Source organism: Salvelinus alpinus, chromosome 27 (assembly GCF_045679555.1).
Source record: "Salvelinus alpinus chromosome 27, SLU_Salpinus.1, whole genome shotgun sequence".
In the NCBI taxonomy this organism is placed as follows: domain Eukaryota; kingdom Metazoa; phylum Chordata; class Actinopteri; order Salmoniformes; family Salmonidae; genus Salvelinus; species Salvelinus alpinus.
Genome location: NC_092112.1, coordinates 34,279,138 through 34,298,991, shown reverse-complemented (window position 1 = coordinate 34,298,991; position 19,854 = coordinate 34,279,138). Strand labels below are relative to the sequence as shown.

The 19,854-nt window shown below is 43.0% G+C and overlaps 1 protein-coding gene across 1 annotated transcript in view; it reads right to left on the bottom strand.

Annotated features, from left to right (window-relative positions):
- The window catches only part of nudt14 (nudix (nucleoside diphosphate linked moiety X)-type motif 14), a 69,074-nt gene that overhangs the window by 20,655 nt on the left and 28,565 nt on the right, over window positions 1-19,854 (bottom strand). Inside the window, exon 2 of the mRNA XM_071370398.1 lies at window positions 5,565-5,608. Coding sequence (XP_071226499.1) covers window positions 5,565-5,608 — 44 coding nt within the window. The remainder of the gene's footprint in view (window positions 1-5,564; window positions 5,609-19,854) is intronic.

Sequence of the window (19,854 nt, the reverse complement as noted above, 5' to 3'; positions counted from 1 at the left end):
CTCGCGTTCTTACAGATTTTCCACTCAAACTAGACTATCTGTATGCTGTGTGATAAGAATCATAACGACTAATTAAAACACACACACTAATTTAATTTCACTCAATTATGCAAATTAACCTATAGACCGATAAGCTTGACCGGTCAAATGTATTTATGTTGACCTGTGGCAATTTTATTTATCGTTTTAAATTATTTATTTTTTAATCGTCCAAAAGCCAGCTGAAGGAAACCCTGCACATACAGTACACACATAACCATTATAAAAAGGAGCCTGGGTGGGGAAAGTTCTTTATCGCCAGACATGACGATTGATTTTGGCCTCAGGGCACTGATTAAGAAAGGCTATGTTCCATTTTAGGGCCCTCTATCCCTTCCTTCCTGCCTCCTTTCCATCATCCCTGCTCAAGAAGAGGAAGTCACTTCCTAGGAGCTGAGCCCCTCGCCCTCTCCAGTAGGAGGACGGGAGACTGAGGAAATCAATTCCATTTCAATTCAGTGAATTTAGAAAGTAAACTCAAAAGCTGCATGTTTTTTATTTCCAATGTGGATTTCAGATTTTTGTTGATTTTTTACAAACATTAGATCAAAGTTACCCCAGGCTCTCAGTCCAGTGATAGCAAAAGGAGGAAGGGACATAGGGGCAGTGTACGGTATGGCTAGGCCAGATCTGGGCTGAAGCGGGACAAACCAGCCTGCTGCTTTTACCTCACGGCAGGCCCGGGCTTGTCGACTGTTCAACGCCGCTTCCCCCCAAAACCTGTGCTAATGGTTAAACCGTGGGACAGCTAAATGGGCTCTCTGAACATTTCACGCACAGTTAGGCTTGTGGCCTTCTCCGTGGGGCTTCTGGCTAGCCAGTAGGGAATAGTATAGGGTGTTGAGGACAATCCTCTATGAAGAGATGCTTCAACTGGCTCAGTTGGAAGGTGCATGGTTGCTTATAACAGTAGTTGTGGGTTTGAATCCCACATGACCCACATATCCTACTGTATATGTGTTAATTGGATGTCCCTTCAGATAAAATGCAAAATCCTCTCCTAAACTACCAAAAGAACAAAAATAATTAAGACTCCAAGAAAATCTCTTTCAATTAATGAGATGGGAATGGATGCCCACTCCAAACTAAAATTTAAGAGTGTTCTCTCCCTTTCCAAGTCACACCATTACAACTATTCCACCCATTCCTTCACCCTTCAGATAGCCCAGAGTTGGTGTCAATCTCCCCTTGCCTTCCCAGGGCCCGTGGTGAGGACTAGTGCAGCACAAAGGACTGCAGTGGGGCCTGCTGTAGTGGTAGTAATGACATGAACAGATGCTACTTCTAATGGCTATACCCTTCACCGCTCCCCCATTAAAAAACACCCAAACACGCATGCAAAAGCCCCCACAAATACACTTTAAAAAAAACTCAGCACAATAAACACGTGCTGTTACACAAATACTCCAATAAACAAATGTGCTAACATAACACTGAGTTATGTAGGTAAATGCAGTGCATTCGGAAAGTATTCAGACCTTGACTTTTACCACATTTTGTTATGTTAGAGCCTAAATCAAAAATGTATTGATTTTTTTCCCCCCCTCAATGACAAAGCAACAACTGTTTTTTAGAAAAAAATATTGTTGATAAAATAAAATAAAACTGAAATATCAAGGAAGTTTATAGTGTTTATACAGGACGTACCGCCCCCACCGTCTGTCAACCAATTATGTCAATGTGGACCTATACGGAGAAATACAGTGCCCTCCGCATTGTTGCAAAATTTGGAAAGCACACGTCAGTACAGAGCGTGATTTAGCTTCTGCAAGCCTCCGGAGGTTCCGCAATTGCGTCACACCCTCTGTACAGAGCCTCCGGACAGCATTGTTAGATCAAGCATAAATTGTCTTTCAGCTAGCGCTAGTCGGCTGTACCTACGCCAAAACTCACGTAATTTTCATCCTATAGCTTGTTCTCCATCTTCTTTTTAAATAGTGAGCCAACACGTTTTCAGCACTTTTATTTTCATGACTGATCAAAACAAATTCTCTCTCATCTCGACATATAGTGAAAAATATGTTTGGAACATCAAAACCACTATCAAATCGCGATTTAATAAAAAATAAAAATGGGGAGATTCGTGAGAATCGCAATATATATCGTATCCGCACCTACAGTTGAAGTCGGAAGCTTACATACACTTAGGTTGGAGTCATTAAGACTCGTTTTTCAACCACTCCACAAATTTCTAGTTAACAAAACTATAGTTTTGGCAAGTCTGTAAGGACATCTACTTTGTGCATGGACACCAGTAATTTTTCCAACAATTGTTTACAGACAGATTATTTCACTGTATCACAATTCCAGTGGGTCAGAAGTTTACATACACCAAGTTGACTGTGCCTTTAAACAGCTTGGGAAATTCCAGAAAATTATGTCATGGCTTTAGAAGCTTCCGATAGGCTAATTGACATCATTTGAGTGAATTGGAGGTGTACCTGTGGATGTCTTTCAAGGCCTACCTTCAAACTCAGTGCCTCTCTACTTGACATCATGGGAAAATCAAAAGAAATCAGCCAAGACCTCAAACAAATAATTGTAGACCTCCACAAGCCTGGTTCATCCTTGGGAGCAATTTCCAAACGCCTGAAGGTACCATGTTCATCTGTACAAACAATAGTACACAAGCATAAACACCATAGAACCAGGCAGCCGTCATACCGCTCAGGAGGGATGAACGTACTTTGGTGCGAAAAGTGAAAATCAATCCCGGAACAACAGCAAAGGACCTTGTGAAGATGCTGGAGGAAACAGGTACAAAAGTATCTATATCCACAGTAAAATGAGTCCTATATCGACATAACCTGAAAGGCCGCTCAGCAAGAAAGAAGTCACTGCTCCAAAACCGTCATAAAAAAGCCAGACTACGGTTTACAACTGCACATGGGGACAAAGATCGCATGTTTTGGAGAAATGTCCTCTGGTCTGATGAAACAAAAATAGAACTGTTTTACCATAATGACCATTGTTATGTTTGGAGGAAAAAGAGGGAGGCTTGCAAGCCTAAGAACACCATTCCAACTGTGAAGCACAGGGCTGGCAGCATCATGTTGTGGGGGTGCTTTGCTGCAGGAGGGACTGGTGCACTTCACAAATAGATGGCATCATGAGGTAAGAAAATGATGTGGCTATATTGAAGCAACATCAGTCAGGAAGTTAAAGCTTGGTCGCAAATGAGTCTTCCAAATGAACAATGACACCAAGCATACTTCCAAAGTTGTGGTAGAATGGCTTAAGGACAACAAGGTCAAGGTATTGGAGTGGCCATCACAAAGCCCTGACCTCAATCCTATAGAAAATTTGTGGGCAAAACTGAAAAAGCGTGTGCGAGCAAGGAGGCCTACAAACCTAACTCAGTTACACCAGCTCTGTCAGGAGGAATGGGCCAAAACTCACCCAACTTATTGTGGGAAGCTTGTGGAAGTCTACCCGAAACATTTGGCCCAAGTTAAGCAATTTAAAGGCAATGCTACCAAATTCACTCAATTAGTATGTAAACGTCTGACCAACTGGGAATGTGATGAAAGAAATAAAACCAGAAAAATCTACTATTTCACATTCTTAAAATAAAGTGGTGATCCTAACTGACCTAAGACAGGGAATTTTCACTAGGACTAAATGTCAGGAATTGTGAAAAACTGAGTTTAAATGTATTTGGCTAAGGTCTATGTGAAATGTAAACTTCCGACTTCAACTGTAAGTACTGTGATATCATATCCTGATATCCCTGGCAATTCCCAGCCCTAATGAACTATCAAATACCCTTTTCACATTATTATGCCGACCCAAAATGCATTGGCTCAGCTTTTTTATTTTTACATTGTCCTTTCTAGCATGGTTCCAGCAACTATGGTGGATAAGTAGGCCTAACCAGGCCAGCACAGCAGTACAATTCAGCTTGGCTCAGCTCAGTGTGAAAATAGTTAAAGATACTGATTGCTCAATACAAAGCCCACCCATATAGATTATCCCATGCAGATAGATGTTCCAAATCTAAACATATCTATCCAGTGTAGGCTATTTGGGGTTTATGAAAGTATGAGACCCACCACCATCAGCCTCCTATTTTAAGATGCTACCATTTTCCGCTCCCTTTACTCCCTTTCTTTCTATTCCATCCCCTCTCCTCATAAATTTGGTCCCTTTCCCTGACCTTTTTTCAGAGAGGAAACCTGAAACAACCTCCACTTTTACCTTCACATCTCCATTGGAACCCACCCATGTCTTGCCTCCACTTTCAACAAGAATTTCCATACCGTTTTTTGAACACTGATTAAAGGTGCAGGCCAATATTTCTCTAATTATAAACATCCGTTTACCGTTTACAAAAAGGACCATTATACAAACCAACTCCTAGAGGTTAACCCCATGGTCCTGTCATCGTCCACTCTGGAAATGTCTGCAGAGGCACTTCGACTGAAGGCCAGATTCGGATGTGCCAGGGGGGCTTTTCACTGGGAAGTAGACCTGCATTTTTCAGTTTACTGCTCTTTTCTCCAGATCGCCATTCTTTCCCAGTAAAATGATCTCTCAGGGGTTGGTGGGGGGAGATGCAGGAATGAGGGCTTAAACGGCCCATGAAGTACCCCAAGGGCACAACACTACTGCTCTCTGAATAGCAGGTGGGAGCCTGGCGATGTGCTTTGACACTAAGGTGCGATATTACCCTTCCACTGGCCTTGTCGTTCGTCAGGATTTTATAGTCATTGTTCAACAGTGTAATAAGTCCACAATTAAGACCACCTTGTTTCACCCAGAATGTTACTGTATTTTGGCAATTTATAGGGTGGCCATTCTATGAGAAGTGATTGCTTCCTGAAAGGTCAACGACAGACAAGGGAGTCATGATTTGTCTGACACCGGGACCCTCAAAGGTGATACTTATTTGGTGAATTAAAGCTTCTTCGGTGGGAGAGTAGTTTCTACCTTCCTCTGTACTGGTAATGTGGATCACACAGACTTTTTACCCTGCAGTGGGCGGTATTACCATGTGCTTACCATCATCCTTACCATCATCCACATTCAGACTGATAAGACTTAAACGAAGCAAAGAGCCCCTTTCAGATATGCATAAGAGACTGACAGCATGCGACCAAAGCTGTGGTGATGGGACTGGAGTGACTTTACTCTGATATAGAAAAAGTGGTTACAATAGTGTCAACACACCTCAGTTTTTAAATCTCCACGATAAATACCCAGAGCTTATATCGACTGAAGGGAGAAATTGTCAGGATGTTGCCTCTTTCCCAAGCTCATTGAAATGGCATTAATATGATATTTTTGAGGTTACTAGGTAACATGTCAAAGTGAACGGTATGGGAAGGCATTGGGAAAAGCGACAGAGGGGAGCCATGTGGGAATTTAAAAGTCTTCACTTCTTGACCACTGACCATTAGGGACTCCTCCTCTCAGCTGACAGCGAGGGCGATGAAACAATTGAAGAGTGTGTGTGTGTGTCAAGCTCTGGCACAGAATTTTCTCTTACCAACAATGAAACAGGTCAATGGCAGATAGAAGCTCACCTGTCATGAGTTCGCATGAAGTCCCACGATTTCTTTGTCCCATTCTGTGAATGAAACAAAAACAGAAAACAACAAATGACATTCACATTCTGAAACCATTGTGCTAGGACTAGCTGTCCTACACGTCGGTGGGCTCGGATGGATATCAAATCATCCGTGAACGCATATAAAAGGCTCTTTTGTAAATCCAGGTGTAGACTGGGGAAAGGAACTAAACAAATAAAAACAATGGCTTCACACAAGACATCGGCCTCCTCTTCAGTGCGTCAAACATAGCTACCACATCAATAAACACACTAGCCTACTCCCACAGAAAACATCTTGACGGACAAACAGAAACCAGCATAGCACCTGCACCAAAAAAGTGCCTATTTACAAAGTCCTTTGGGCTATTGATGAGTCGACTTTGGCGATTGGCTATGCCAAGACTAATCAGAATTAATTTCCTCTTTTGCTATCAGTTTCTGGCTTGGACAGTGTTAAAGCTTGGCACTTGGGAGCCAGGTCCACCAACTGTAGAGCCAGGCCCAGCCAATCAGAATGAGTCTTTCCCCACAAAAAGCACCTCCGCAGGTGAAGAAGCAGGATGTGGAGGTCCTGGGCTGGCGTGCACGCAGTCGGGTGCACGCAGTCTGCAGTTGTGAAGCCGTTTGGACATACTGCCAAATTCTCTAAAACAACATTGCAGGCGGCTTATGGTAGAGAAATTAACATTCAATTCTCTGGACACCCTTCTGTTGGACATTCTTGCAGTAAGCATGCCAATTGCACACTCCCTCAAGACTTGAGTCATTAGTGGCATTGTGTTGCCTGACAAAATGGCACATTTTAGAGTGGCCTTTTACAGTCCCTAGTAGAAGGTGCACCCGTGTAATGATCATGTTCAATCAGCTTCTTGATAAGCCACACCTTTTAGGTGGATGGATTATCTTGACAAAGGATAAAATGCTCACTAACAGGGATGGCACAAAATTTGAGAGAAACACGTTTTGTGCGTATGGAACATTTCTGGGATATTGTATTTCAGCTCATGAAACATGGGACCAGCACTTTACGTGTTGCATCTATATTTTTGTTCAGTGTGCATATTCTGCCATTGAGCTGAGAGAAAATGTTTTAAAGCAAATTTCTTGCAATTCTATGCATTTTGCCATGGCTAATGCTCTGTTATTTTGCTCAATCATAATAAATACTGCTAAATTAAATAGTTTTGGGAATTTTAAATTCTCCCCGTCTAGCTTTTATTTTGTTGATTGATAGTTGGCAAAGATGATATTATAAAACAAAATAGGTCCATTATCTATTCTACATACTTTATATCTGGTTTTAGTCCTTTTAAGTTTACACTGAAAGTGTTTGTTTTTCATCCCGAAAATGTATATATTTTTTTACACTGCTTGGACTTATGAAGCCTGAAAAAACTCTTAGGTGGCTCGCCTAAGGATTTCAATCCCTGCCTCTCTCCGCTACAGTTATGTAAACCTCTACGACACACATACACACAGTCCCTTCTTAGGTAAATCTCTGGCATGTTTGATTACTTTGACGCCTAGGGATAGGAATTAAGCAGAGCAGAGCAGCACAAGATGGGGCATGTAGGAGAACACTACTATAATACTAGGCGGAAGGCATGAGTCTTGTATGTACATAAATGCTATTGTATAGCAACACACACCTAAAAACATACTGCAAAACATTGTCACCTAGCACCGGCTCACAATGAACTGTAGCCTACTATGTGAGCCGGCCAACAAAAGGGGCTTACTAGTGGGTGAGTAGGGAAATTAAAACCCCAGCGGAGGGAGGGCTGTGGGCCTTCACACCTGCAGACTGACAAAATGTCTGTCTGTGTATGTAATTTTTTGTCTCAATAGAAAAATGTATGACATACTGGCTCAGTGGCTTGCATCATGTCAAATTTCAAATATCTAAAATACTAATAGCAAGACATTGTAATATTGTGATGCTAGTTAAACTCCGCTGTGTAAGAATGGTAGACTGGATAAATAGGGGTTGGGTTGCACGATAAGCATTTTGCCCATATTTGGGCTTAGCAGATGCCCATCCTGCCACACCCATCTCAGACTGGACAGGCCCCAACAGAGAGTAGGAGGGTTGGAGGGAGGAAGAAACCCCTGTTAGCTCAGATGACAGGAGTTTACTAGAAAAACTGAAGTAAATGCCAAAGATGCCTCATGTGGGTGTATGCTGGCACTGGATTCAGAACCACCCAGGTTTTTTAAGGACTTTGCAGTGCCAGCACAGGGCAAAAGTAAAGGCCACATTCCTTCCCTATGTTGACTCAGATGACAGGCCATCATGGACTTACCCAGCATCCAAGGGCTCCATGCTACTAGTCCTGCTGTTATATGGCGCTATGGCAACCTACTGGACACACTGCTTTTCCTACGCAAGATTGTTGTTTTATCTATATGATTCTGTTAGTTATTGATTATCCATCTACCCACACTCTTCTGCTATACAGGAAACAAGCCTATGGCTGGCTAGTCAACTCTTCTGCTCCCGAGTGGCGCAGCAGTCTAAGGCGCTGCATTTCAGTGCTAGAGGCGTCACTACAGACCCTGGTTAGAGTCCAGGCTGTATCACACCTGGCTGTGATTGGGAGGCCGTCAATGTAAATAAGAATTTGTTCTTAACTGACTTGTCTATTTAAATAAAGTTACATAAAAAAATATATGTAAAAACACTGGTGATGTTCATTTCATCACAGGTTATAAAAAAAAATATATCCACAATTTTGATTTTGACAGGACAGGGCCTTTAATGCAAGTCGGGTAACTGACCATGCAATCTGATGGTTGGTTGGACGGATGGTCGATCCAGGCTGGTTTGGTCATTAGGTGATGATTACAGAAGTTACTTCTCGAGACAGAGACAGTTGACAGGCCATCGGCTCACTGAGCCAAACGAAGCTTTGCAATTTCAGAAACTTATCCCCATGTTATGGTTAAACAACTTCGGCATGACCTAACAAGTCCTTGGTCGTCAACATAAGAGGCTTGATCTGTTAATAAGAAGCTTGCATAATGGCCAATGTGCATCATTAACTGCTGGCTCTAGCGTAAAATGAGAGTGTGGAAAGTGAGTTTGCATACTGCTCCAGCAACCGAAGCGCAGCAAGAGAGGCCATCCGGGTCATGTTTGCTTTAGGGCCCCTTCCGTCATCCCTGATAATGAGTATTTTGGCTCCAAAATGTGGCGGGAATTGCCGTTCGTGCCAGCGAGAAGCACATCCAAGGGTTATTACCCCAGAGAGCCAACAAATGGCTGAAGACAAACAAACAAAATCTTCTGGCCATCACAACCTTGCGGCGCATTCACAAACCGAGAACGTGTTAAGGTGAACTAGTTCCTAGCGAGGCGCGCTCAATGAGTGGTTCAACATCAGCCCTCACCTTTCTGAAAATAAAGTCCTAATCAATTTCATGAGGGAAATTAGAAAGCACATTATAGGCCTGTCTTAGATTATACAGTACCAGTCAAAAGTTTGAACACACCTACTCATTCAAGGGTTTCTTAATTTTGACTATTTTCTATCTTGTAGAATAATAGTGAAGACAACAAAACTATGAAAAAACACATATGGAATCATATAGTAACCAAAAAAAGTGTTAAACAAAACTAAATACAATTGAGATTCTTTAAAGTAGCCACCTTATGCCTTGATGACAGCTTTGCACACTCTTGGCAGTCTCTCAACCAGCTTCATGAGGAAGGAGTTCCCACATATGCTGAGCACTTGTTGGCTGCTTTTCCTTCACTCTGCAATCCAACTCATCCCAAACCAACTTAATTGGGTTGAGGTTGGGTGATTGTGAAGGCCCAGTCATCTGATGCACTCTATCACTCTCCTTGGTCAAATAGCTCTTACACAGCCTGGAGGTGTGTTTTGAGTCATTGTCCCATTGAAAAACAAATGATAGTCCCACTAAGCACAAACTAGATGGGATGGCGTATCGCTGCAGAATGCTGTGGTAGCCATGCTAGTTAAGTGTGCCTTGAATTCTAAATAAATCAGACCGTGTCACCAGCAAAGCACCCCCACATCACACCACCTCCTCTATGCTTCACTGTGGGAACTACACATGCGGAGATCATCCGTTCACCTACTCTGCGTGGTGTCCTTTAGTAGTGGTTTCTTTGCAGCAATTCGACCATGAAGGCCTGATTCACGCAGTCTCCTCTGAACAGTTGATGTTGCGATGTGTCTGTTACTTGAACTCTGTGAAGCATTTATTTGGGCTGCAATTTCTGAGGCTGGTAACTAATGAACTTATCCTCTACAGCAGAGGTAACTCAGGGTCTTCTTTTCCTGTGGTGGTCCTCGTGAGAGCCAGTTTCATCATAGCGCTTGAGGGTTTTTGCGACTGCACTTGAAGTAAACTTAAGTTCTTGGAATTTTCCGGACTGGCTTACCTTTGTCTCACAATAATGATGGACTGTCGTTTCTCTTCAGTTATTTTAGCTGTTCTTGCCATAATATGGACTTGGTCTTTTACCAAACAGGGCTATCTTCTGTATCCTACCCCTACCTTGTTACAACACAACTGATTGGCTCAAACACATTAAGAAGGAAAGAAAATTCCACAAAATTAACTTTCAACAAGGCACACCTGTTAATTGAGAATAAACACCTCAGTATCATACAATTGCATTTTTTACTTAAATTTAACTAGGCAAGTCAGTTAAGAACAAATTCTTATTTACAATGACGGCCTACCCCGGCCAAACCCGGATGATGCTGGGCCAATTGTGCGCCGCCCTATGGGACTCCCAATCACAGCCAGATGTGATGCAGCCTGGATTCAAACCAGGGACTGCAGTGACACCTCTTGCACGGAGATGCAGTGCCATAGACCGACCGCTGCGCCACTCGGAAGCCCCACAATGGACAAGTAAAGTAAACACAAAAGCCAAGCTGAAGCAAAGCGGTTGAGTCTTTTGGAAATGAATAATCAGTATAGTTGCCTAAGAAAGCCAGGCTATCAGGTGTGTGCACACCTCAAAGGAATCTACACATATTTGTGTAGGTGTGGAAATATATTTTCTCCTGTATGAGACTGGAAAGGGGGAAAGGTTCAAAAGGCACCATTTCACTACAAGCACGTGCTTGCGTGCATAGTTGTGGAGGTGGGCATGTTTAGATCTGCGGGCCTGTTTGGAAGTGAGAAACTGGGAAATTAAAATGGTGACTGCCCCACATAATGACCTGCCTCAGAGGTCATGGTACAAAGCATGATCCATCAAAGCACACTTTTCCAGCTTCTCTACCCAATACAACTGAGCAAATTATTGCATACGCATGTACAAACCAATTACAAAGAAGGGGAAGAATCAGGTTTCTGGAGCATCAATGTCAGACTTAGCTTTTACTGTAAATGACAGTAAATACCCCAGCCCAAATTCAAGGGGAAATGAGAGTCCCGCAGAGAAGCTACAAGTTCAAGCAGAACAGACATGCCAAACGCATGAAAAGCGATGACGAGCACTGAAAGTGAAAGCAGGGTAAATCCACCGCCTCTGTACATGCGCCCTGACATGCTTACGGGAAACGCAGGTATTGACACGAGTTCCCGATTCAGTGGAGGCATGTAATTACTGACACAAAATCCTGCAGTGTCAACTAACAGCGCGAGTGTCTGACACGCTTGCTGCGGTTCCTCCCTGGGGCCAAGCCAACTGCACCCTTCTCACTTTCCCTTGGCGAGAGCAAACTACTGATGAGGGAGCCAATGATAGAGCACCTGTCACCATTAAGGTTGAATACGCTTTGCACTTGGGGGCTTTGCAAACATAGTAGGTGGGTGATCACGCAACATTTTAGCATCATTTTTGTAGTATACATTTGATTATGATCTTTTAGTAGCCTCACGAGTCCAGGAAAGGAATGAGTCAACTCAAAAGATAGAGAGCTGCCAAAGTGTAGGAAACACCAGGTGAAGCTATTTTAGTACAAGGCATTATGCTTTAGAAATTCATCAACCATTGATGATGGGTAACACTGCAATGACAATGCCCCACTGATGCGTCTTCAAAAGGCTTGTTCAAATCATGTAAAATGTGGGAATTAGGCTTGTTCTGTAAATGCCCTTTTATGGCAATGATGAAGGCAGCTTGTAGAAATGGGTTTTCTAAGCGACCCTCAGCAAAAGCTATCAAGGCACAGCCAAAGCAATCATCCCTGACCGTACACACTTCCAAGTGTTTGGTGCGCCACGTGCTGTTCCAACTCCTCTTGTCTCCTTCAGTGCCTCTCTGAGGGTTTTCTTTGGGGATGAGGGGACAGCTGGCAAGCTGAGAGGGGTGCGAAAGTGGCACTGTGGGAAGGGTCTTGGCTCAACTGCATGGGGCAACCAGTGGAAGTCGCACGGTGCTGGGAGGCAGGGGGAGGGTATCCGGGTATCAAAGAATGAGCCATGGTGACACAATGAGCTCTTTTGAGAGGCGCAATGGGCCTCTAGGAAGATCAAAGGCGACAGAGTCGAGACCTGTGTCAGCTCCAAGACAAATAGGCCAGGTCCATTGGGTGCCTCACACACACGACAGCCATGTGTTCGATTCAGTGTAGAAATTAGATACTGACTGTCTATTAATAAAAGTGCTTACCTTTGAAATATGTAAGCAGCATAAAAGCAATGAGCCTGTGTCTATACTGCAGTCAGAGTAACCCACCCTACTACAGATTCTAAATGTGCAGTATTGAGGACAACAAAATATAGCTTGGCCTACAGCAAAACTATCATTGTATTCAGAAACAAAAGAATACAGAGCAAGCTTCGTTTTCAGACAATCTTCACCTGCATCAACTCCACATGTTCCCTCTTTTTATGACTGGTCTCAAGGTGAGGAACTGATGTTCCCCTATGAGGGACAACCTGTTTGGGGCCCGCCTGCCTGTCACCCCCCTCCTCTGGTACCCTGTCACTACACCCAGATGGTGGCGGTCCCTCATTAACAGAGGCCACTTACTGGGGCAGCTTGAATAGCCCTTGGGGACCCCGAGAATCACCGGTGACACAGATTGCAATACAGATCACAGGGAAGAGGGGAGCGCAGGGAAGCTGCAGGAACCTTGAAGTTAATGTGGTCCCCCTGACTCAGGGCGCAATAAAGACAGATCCTCGTGTGAATGGGTATTAAAGGGAGGGGGAGCCTTGTTCTTTTAGGTGCTTAAAGTCTAATTACCATCGTTCCCCTAGTTTATAGTGCTTCGACCCCGGCAGCTGCCGAAAATTTCAATTGCTGTCACGCTGCCGGGTACAATGGCAGTCTTTAATTCCAACCATGTGCCATTCAATTTCCCAGGATTTAGGCCCCGCTCCTTGCCGGGCTCCCTGCGAGTGACAGTGGGTGTGTCATGTTTTGAAGCGCTTCTGACACCATTCATGTGTATTCTCATAGTGTGCATCAAGTTTCACACTGGCAAAGAGTGGCATGGTTCCTCACAACTTAATTGGGGATTCAAGCAAGAGGACACCGCAGCCCCTTGTGGCACTCAACCACAAGTAGCCTAACATGGGCAACAGCCTTAGTAACCATCTACATAAAAACTCCCTGCTTCTTATAAAGTCCAGCAAAATTAGAGATGACGACCTGAAAGAGGTTGTCACTTTGTGGAGTGACTACCTGAAAAACAAAAACAAAAAACATACTCCCCTCCGTATTCATTTGTACAGTGAAGCCCAAACTTTTTAATTTAGCTCTATACTCTTTTGGATTTGAGATCAAATGTTTTATGGAGGCGACAGTACAGAATGTCACCTTTAATTTCATACATATGTTTTATGTTTAAAAACTAAAGCACTTTATGTATCTAGTCCCCCCATCTGAAGGAATCATAAGTATTTGGACAAATTCCCTTGGTGTATTACATTCAGTCAAAAGTTTAGTATTCCTAGCACGCAATGCCTACATCAAGCTTGTGACTCTACAAACTTGATGGATGCATTTACAGTTTGTTTTGGTTGTGTTACAGATTACATTGTGCCAAATATAATTTAATGGTAAATAATGTACTGTATAATTTGTCACTTTTATTGTAAATAAGAATAGAAAATGTTTCTGGAAAATAATATTTTTTTATTTTATTTCACCTTTATTTAACCAGGTAGGCCAGTTGAGAACAAGTTCTCATTTACAACTGCGACCTGTCCAAGATAAAGTGCGACAAAAACAGAGTTACACACGGAATAAACAAAAGTACCGTCAATAACACAATAGAAAAATATATGTTACAGTGTGTGCAAATGTAGTAAGATTAGGGAGGTAAGGCAAAAAAATAGGCCATAGTGGCGAAATAATTACAATTTAGCATTAACACTGGAGTGATAGATGTGTACAGATACTGGGGTGCAAAAGAGCAAATAATAATAATATGGGGATGAGGTAGTTGGGTAGTGCTATATACAGATGGCTGTATACAGGTACAGTGATCGGTAAGCTGGTCTGACAGCTGATGCTTAAAGTTAGAGCGTGAGATACAAGACTCCGGCTTCAGTGATTTTTTGCAATTCGTTCCAGTCATTGGCAGCAGAGAACTGGAAGGAAAGGCAGCAAAAGGAAGTGTTGGCTTTGGGGATGACCAGTGAAATATACCTGCTGGAGCGCATGCTACGGGTGGGTGCTGCTATGGTGACCAGTGAGCTGAGATAAGGCGGGGCTTTACCAAGCAAAGATTTATAGATGACCTGGAGCCAGTGGGTTTGGCGACGTATATGTAGCAAGGGCCAGCAAACGAGAGCATACAAGGTTGCAGTTGTGGATAGTATATGGGGATTTGGTGACAAAACGCATGGCACTGTGATAGACTGCATCCAATTTGCTGAGTAGAGCGTTGGAGGCTATTTTGTAAATTACATCGCCGAAGTCAAGGATCGGTAGGATAATCAGTTTTACGAGGGTATGTTTGGCAGCATGAGTGAAGGATGCTTTGAGAAATAGGAAGCCGATTCTAGATTTAATTTTGGATTGGAGATACTTAATGTGAGTCTGGAAGGAGAGTTCACAGTCTAACCAGACACCTAGGTATTTGCAGTTGTCCACATATTCTAAGTCAGAACCGTCCAGAGTAGTGATACTAGGCGGGCGGGCAGCAATCGGTTGAAGAGCATGCATTTAGTTTTACTAGCATTTAAGAGCAGTTGGAGGCCACGGAAAGAGTGTTGTAAGCATTGAAGCTCGTTTGGAGGTTTGTTAACACAGTGTCCAAGGAAGGGCCAGATGTATACAAAATGGTGTCATCTGCGTAGAGGTGGATCAGAGAATCACCAGCAGCAAGAACGACGACATTGATATATTCAGAGAAAAGAGTTGGCCCGAGAACTGAACCCTGTGGCACCCCCATTGAGACGGCCAGAGGTCCAGATAACAAGCCCTCCGATTTGACAAACTGAACTCGCTGAGAAGTAGTTGGTGAACCAGGTGGTGAACCAGGTGAGGCAGTCACTTGAGAAACCAAGGCTATTGAGTCTGCCAATAAGAATGTGGTGATTGACAGAGTCGAAAGCCTTGGCCAGGTCGATAAAAATGGCTGCACAGTACTGTCTTTCATCTATGGCAGTTATGATATCGTTTAGGACCTTGAGCGGCTGAGGTGCACCCATGGCCAGCTCGGAAACCAGATTGCATAGCGGAGAAGGTACGGTGGGATTCGAAATGGTAGGTGATCTGTTTGTTGACTTGGCTTTCGAAGACTTTAGAAAGGCAGGGCAGGATGGATATAGGTCTGTAACAGTTTGGGTCTAGAGTGTCTCCCCCTTTGAAGATGGGATGACCGCAGCAGCTTTCCAATCTTTGGGGATATCAGACGATACGAAACAGAGGTTACGAACAGAGGTTGAACAGGCTAGCAATAGGGGTTGCAATAATTTTAGAAAGAGAGGGTCCAGATTGTCTAGCACAGCTGATTTGTAGGGATCCAGATTTTGCAACTCTTTCAGCACATCAGCTATCTGGATTTTTGTGAAGGAGAAGCAGGGGGGGCTGGGCAAGTTGCTGCGGGGGATGCAGAGCCGTTGGCCAGGGTAGGGGTAGCCAGGTGGAAAGCGATTATCGTAGATTTAATCGGTGGTGACCGTGTTTCCTAGCCTCAGAGCAGTGGGCAGTTGGGAGGAGGTGCTCTTATTCTCCAAGGACTTTATGGTGTCCCAAAACTTTTTGGAATTAGTGCTACAGGACACAAATTTATTTTTGAAAAAGCTAGCCTTCGCTTTTCCTAACTGACTGTGTATATTGGTTCCTGATGTCCCTGAAAAGTTGCATATCGCGGGGGCTCTTCGATGCTAATGCAGTAAGCCACAGAATGTTTTTGTGCTGGTCAAAGGCAGTGAAATCTGGAGTGAACCAAGGGCTAGATATGTTCTTAGTTCAAAGTTTTTTAATGGGGCATGCTTATTTAAGATGAGGAAAGCACTGTTGAAGAACAGACCAGGCATCCTCTACTGACGAGATGAGGTCAATATCCTTCCAGAATACCAGGGCCAGGTCGATTAGAAAGGCCTGCTCGCTGAAGTGTTTTAGGGAGCATTTGACAGTGATGAGGGGAGGTCGTTTGACCGCGGGCCCATTACGGACACAGGCAATGAGGCAGTGATCGCTGAGATCCTGGTTGAAGACAGCAGAGGTGTATTTAGAGGGCAAGTTGGTCAGGATGATATCTAAGAGGGTGCCCATGTTTACGGATTTAGGGTTGTACCTGGTAGGTTCCTTGATAATTTGTGTGAAATTGAGGGCATCTAGCTTAGATTGTAGGATGACCGGGGTGCTAAGCATATCCCAGTTTAGGTCACCTAACAGTACGAACTCTGAAGCTAGATGGGGGGCAATTAATTCACATATGGTGTCCAGGGCACAGCTGGGGTCTATAACACACGGCAACAGTGAGAGACTTATTTCTGGAAAGGTGGATTTTTAAAAGTAGAAGCTCGAACTGTTTGGGCACAGACCTGGATAGTATGACAGAACTCTGCAGTAGATTGCAACTCCGCCCCCTTTGGCAGTTCTATCCTGACAGAAAATGTTGTATTTGGGGATGGAAATTTCTGAAAGTTTGGTGGCCTTCCTAAGCCAGGATTCAGACACGGCTAGGATATCAGGGTTGGCGGAGTGTGCCAAAGAAGTGAATAAAACATTTAGGGAGGAGGCTTCTGATGTTAACATGCATGAAACCAAGGCTTTTACAGTTACAGAAGTCAACAAATGAGAGCACCTGGGGAATAGGTGTAATGCTGGGGGCTACAGGGCCTGGGTTAACCTCTACATTACCAGAGAAACAGAGGAGGAGTAGGATAAGGGTAGAGCTAAAGGCTATAAGAACTGGTCGTCTAGTGCGTTGGGAACTGAGAATAAAAGGAGCAGATTTCTGGGGGTGGTAGAATAGATTCAGGGCATAATGTACAGACAAGGGTATGGTAGGATGTGAGTACAGTGGGGGTAAACATAGGCATTCAGTGACAATGAGAGAACTTGCATCTCTGGAGACACCAGTTAAGCCAGGTGAGGTCTCCCCAATATATTGTCACCTTTATCGTAAATACGAATAGAATATGTTTCTGAACAGTTGTGCATTAATGTGGATGATACCATGATTACGGATAATCATGAATGCATCGTGAATAATAATGAGAGAAAAAAAAACACAAATATCATACCCCCCCCAACAATGCTAACCTCCCCTGTTATTGGTAATGGTGAGAGGTTAGCATGATCTTCGTGCATCTGTAACTTTCTCATCATTATTCAAGATTAATTTATGATTATCTGTAATCATGGTAGCATCCACATTAATGTGTTCAGAAACATATTCTACTCGTATTCATGATAAAGGTGAGAATATTATTTACCATAAATGTATATATTGGGCACAATATAATCCAAAACACAACCAAAATAGACTACAAATGCATCCAACAAGTCACTAGCTTTATGTAGTCATTGATTGCATGCTATGAACATGGGACTAAATACCAAACTTTTGCCTAAATGTATTTGTCAAAATACTTCTGACACCTTCAAATACGGATACAAAGTTAATAAACAGTAAAACAGATCTGTATGAAAATACTTTCAAATAAAAAGGTGACATTCTGTACTTTCGCCCCATAAAACATTTGAACTCAAATCCAAAATGCTGTAGTACAAAGCCAAATTAAAAGTTCTAGCTTTACTGTCAAACTAAATACATAGGGGAATGTACATTTAAGCCTAGGCTATATGAAATAACCGAATATTAGGCTACCCAAGTAAAACATTTTAATAGGTTCTGGAAATACAGCCTACACACTGCATTTTTGGGCCTGATGAGAATATAAACTCTGTGGATTGTCGAAATCTCTCGGTGTGCATTGCAATATTGGGAATTTTGCGATAATGATAATACACATTATAAACTGGGTGGGTCGAGGCCTGAATGTTGATTAGCTGAAGGGCGTGGAATATTAGACCGTATACCAGAGGGTATGACAAAACATTTATTTTTAATGTTCTAATTATGTTGGTAACCAGTTTATAATAGCAATAAGGCACCTCTGGAGTTTGTGGTATATTGGCCATATACCACACGTCCTCATGCCTTATTGCTTGAATATAAAATCATCCAGCCAGTCCCTTTAGTTCTGATGGCACACAGGGCATAATATAATAGGGAATACTTTATTAAAGAATTCAGATTGCCATGGTTAATTGGAACACAATGAACAATTAAGCACAGTAGTGCCACCTGACAAGAGACGAGAGGGGGTTTCTCAAATAGTCCACGGAGACAATCGGCTGCTTTGTGACGAAGAACTAAGGCGGCGACAAAACAAGCCATAAACACTAATTAAGGAGAGAGCCTCTTAGATTTGTCATTAGCTTCCTTTTTTGTGAGGGAGAGGGGGAAGAGGGAAGGGAGTAAAACAGAATAAGTGTTTGTGTGTGTATGTTACAGGGGGGAGGCATGGAGGGAAGGATGCAGATGCACTGTGGAGAGAGGGAAGCCTGGGAAGAGATGCCAGCTCCTTTCAATTGAAAGGGGTCCCCCCCCTTCGCGCTCCAGAAGACAGAGCTAGGATGAAAGAAACAAGAAAACAGAGGGAGCCTTCCATCCTCTTTTGTCTTCCATCTGCTGTCTTTTGCAACAGTAGGCCTAGCTCCCAAAAATTACCCCCCTGGTCATTCTCTATGCCCTACTTCAGCCTCTTAAGGGGACCTGAGGATAAGGCTACCCCAGGAGAGTTCAACCTCACACCACCACTGCTGGGCCTACCTTCAAACCTTCAATTACTCACCCAACAGGGTCCTCAATTACACAGCTGCTTGATGGGGACAGTCAGAACAAAAGCTTATCTCCTTTCCCACTGGAACAATGTGATGCATTATAAAACAAGTTCTGAGAAATCTGCAATCTGATTGGATGGAATTGGGTTCTAAGCCTTTAACAATTCCCCGTTATCTGCACTGTCTGAAGTAGCCTAATGACTCGCTGAATTAGTATGTTACGTCAAAATATCAATACACCAACTCCAAGCCTTGACCCCCAAAAAAACCTGACAATTTCTTTCGCCTCAGATCTGTAACCAGTAGTAACTACAAACGTCAACAAAGGTCATCATAAAAGAAATCTAATCTAACGTTCCCATCCTCCTCCCCCCCAAATAACATTGTGCTGAGGTGGCATTGCTAGCCAGCGTCAGGTTTGGAGATCTCAGCCGTTTAAAAAAAAAAAAAAAACTCAACTAGCAAAATAATTCACGATAGCTAGCTGTACTCGGAGCTTACCGGTATGCAGCTGGTTAGCTAGCTATGATTACACCATGGTCATGTATGTGACAAATAACCATCTAACTAGTGACTAGTTATTGTTCTGTAAACTATGTTCAATGGGGCTTTCTCCATTCTGATTGTTTTATACTGTTCAATCAAACGTTAATCTCATTTGCGATCATTTCCACACTGTCACATAGGGCTGGACAATATGGACAAAAAAATCTAGACCTTATTTTAACCAAATATTGCAAATTACTTATCATTTAGATCTAAACACGTAGGTGAACTGTTGGAATCATGGAAATAGAATGATTATTCTAATTCTATAGTTAGTGTTGTTTGACATGACAACTAATGAAAAGGCCAGGAAGGCTTTCATAGAATTAGGAATTAGAACACTAATAGGATCTCTATGGAGGCATTATTGTGACAAAGTAGTAACCAAAGTGTTGGTGAGCATTTCCCAGGGGAGTGGGACCCTATAGTCTTTGGCTACATTATAAATGTTCTCTCTTACTTCATGTAT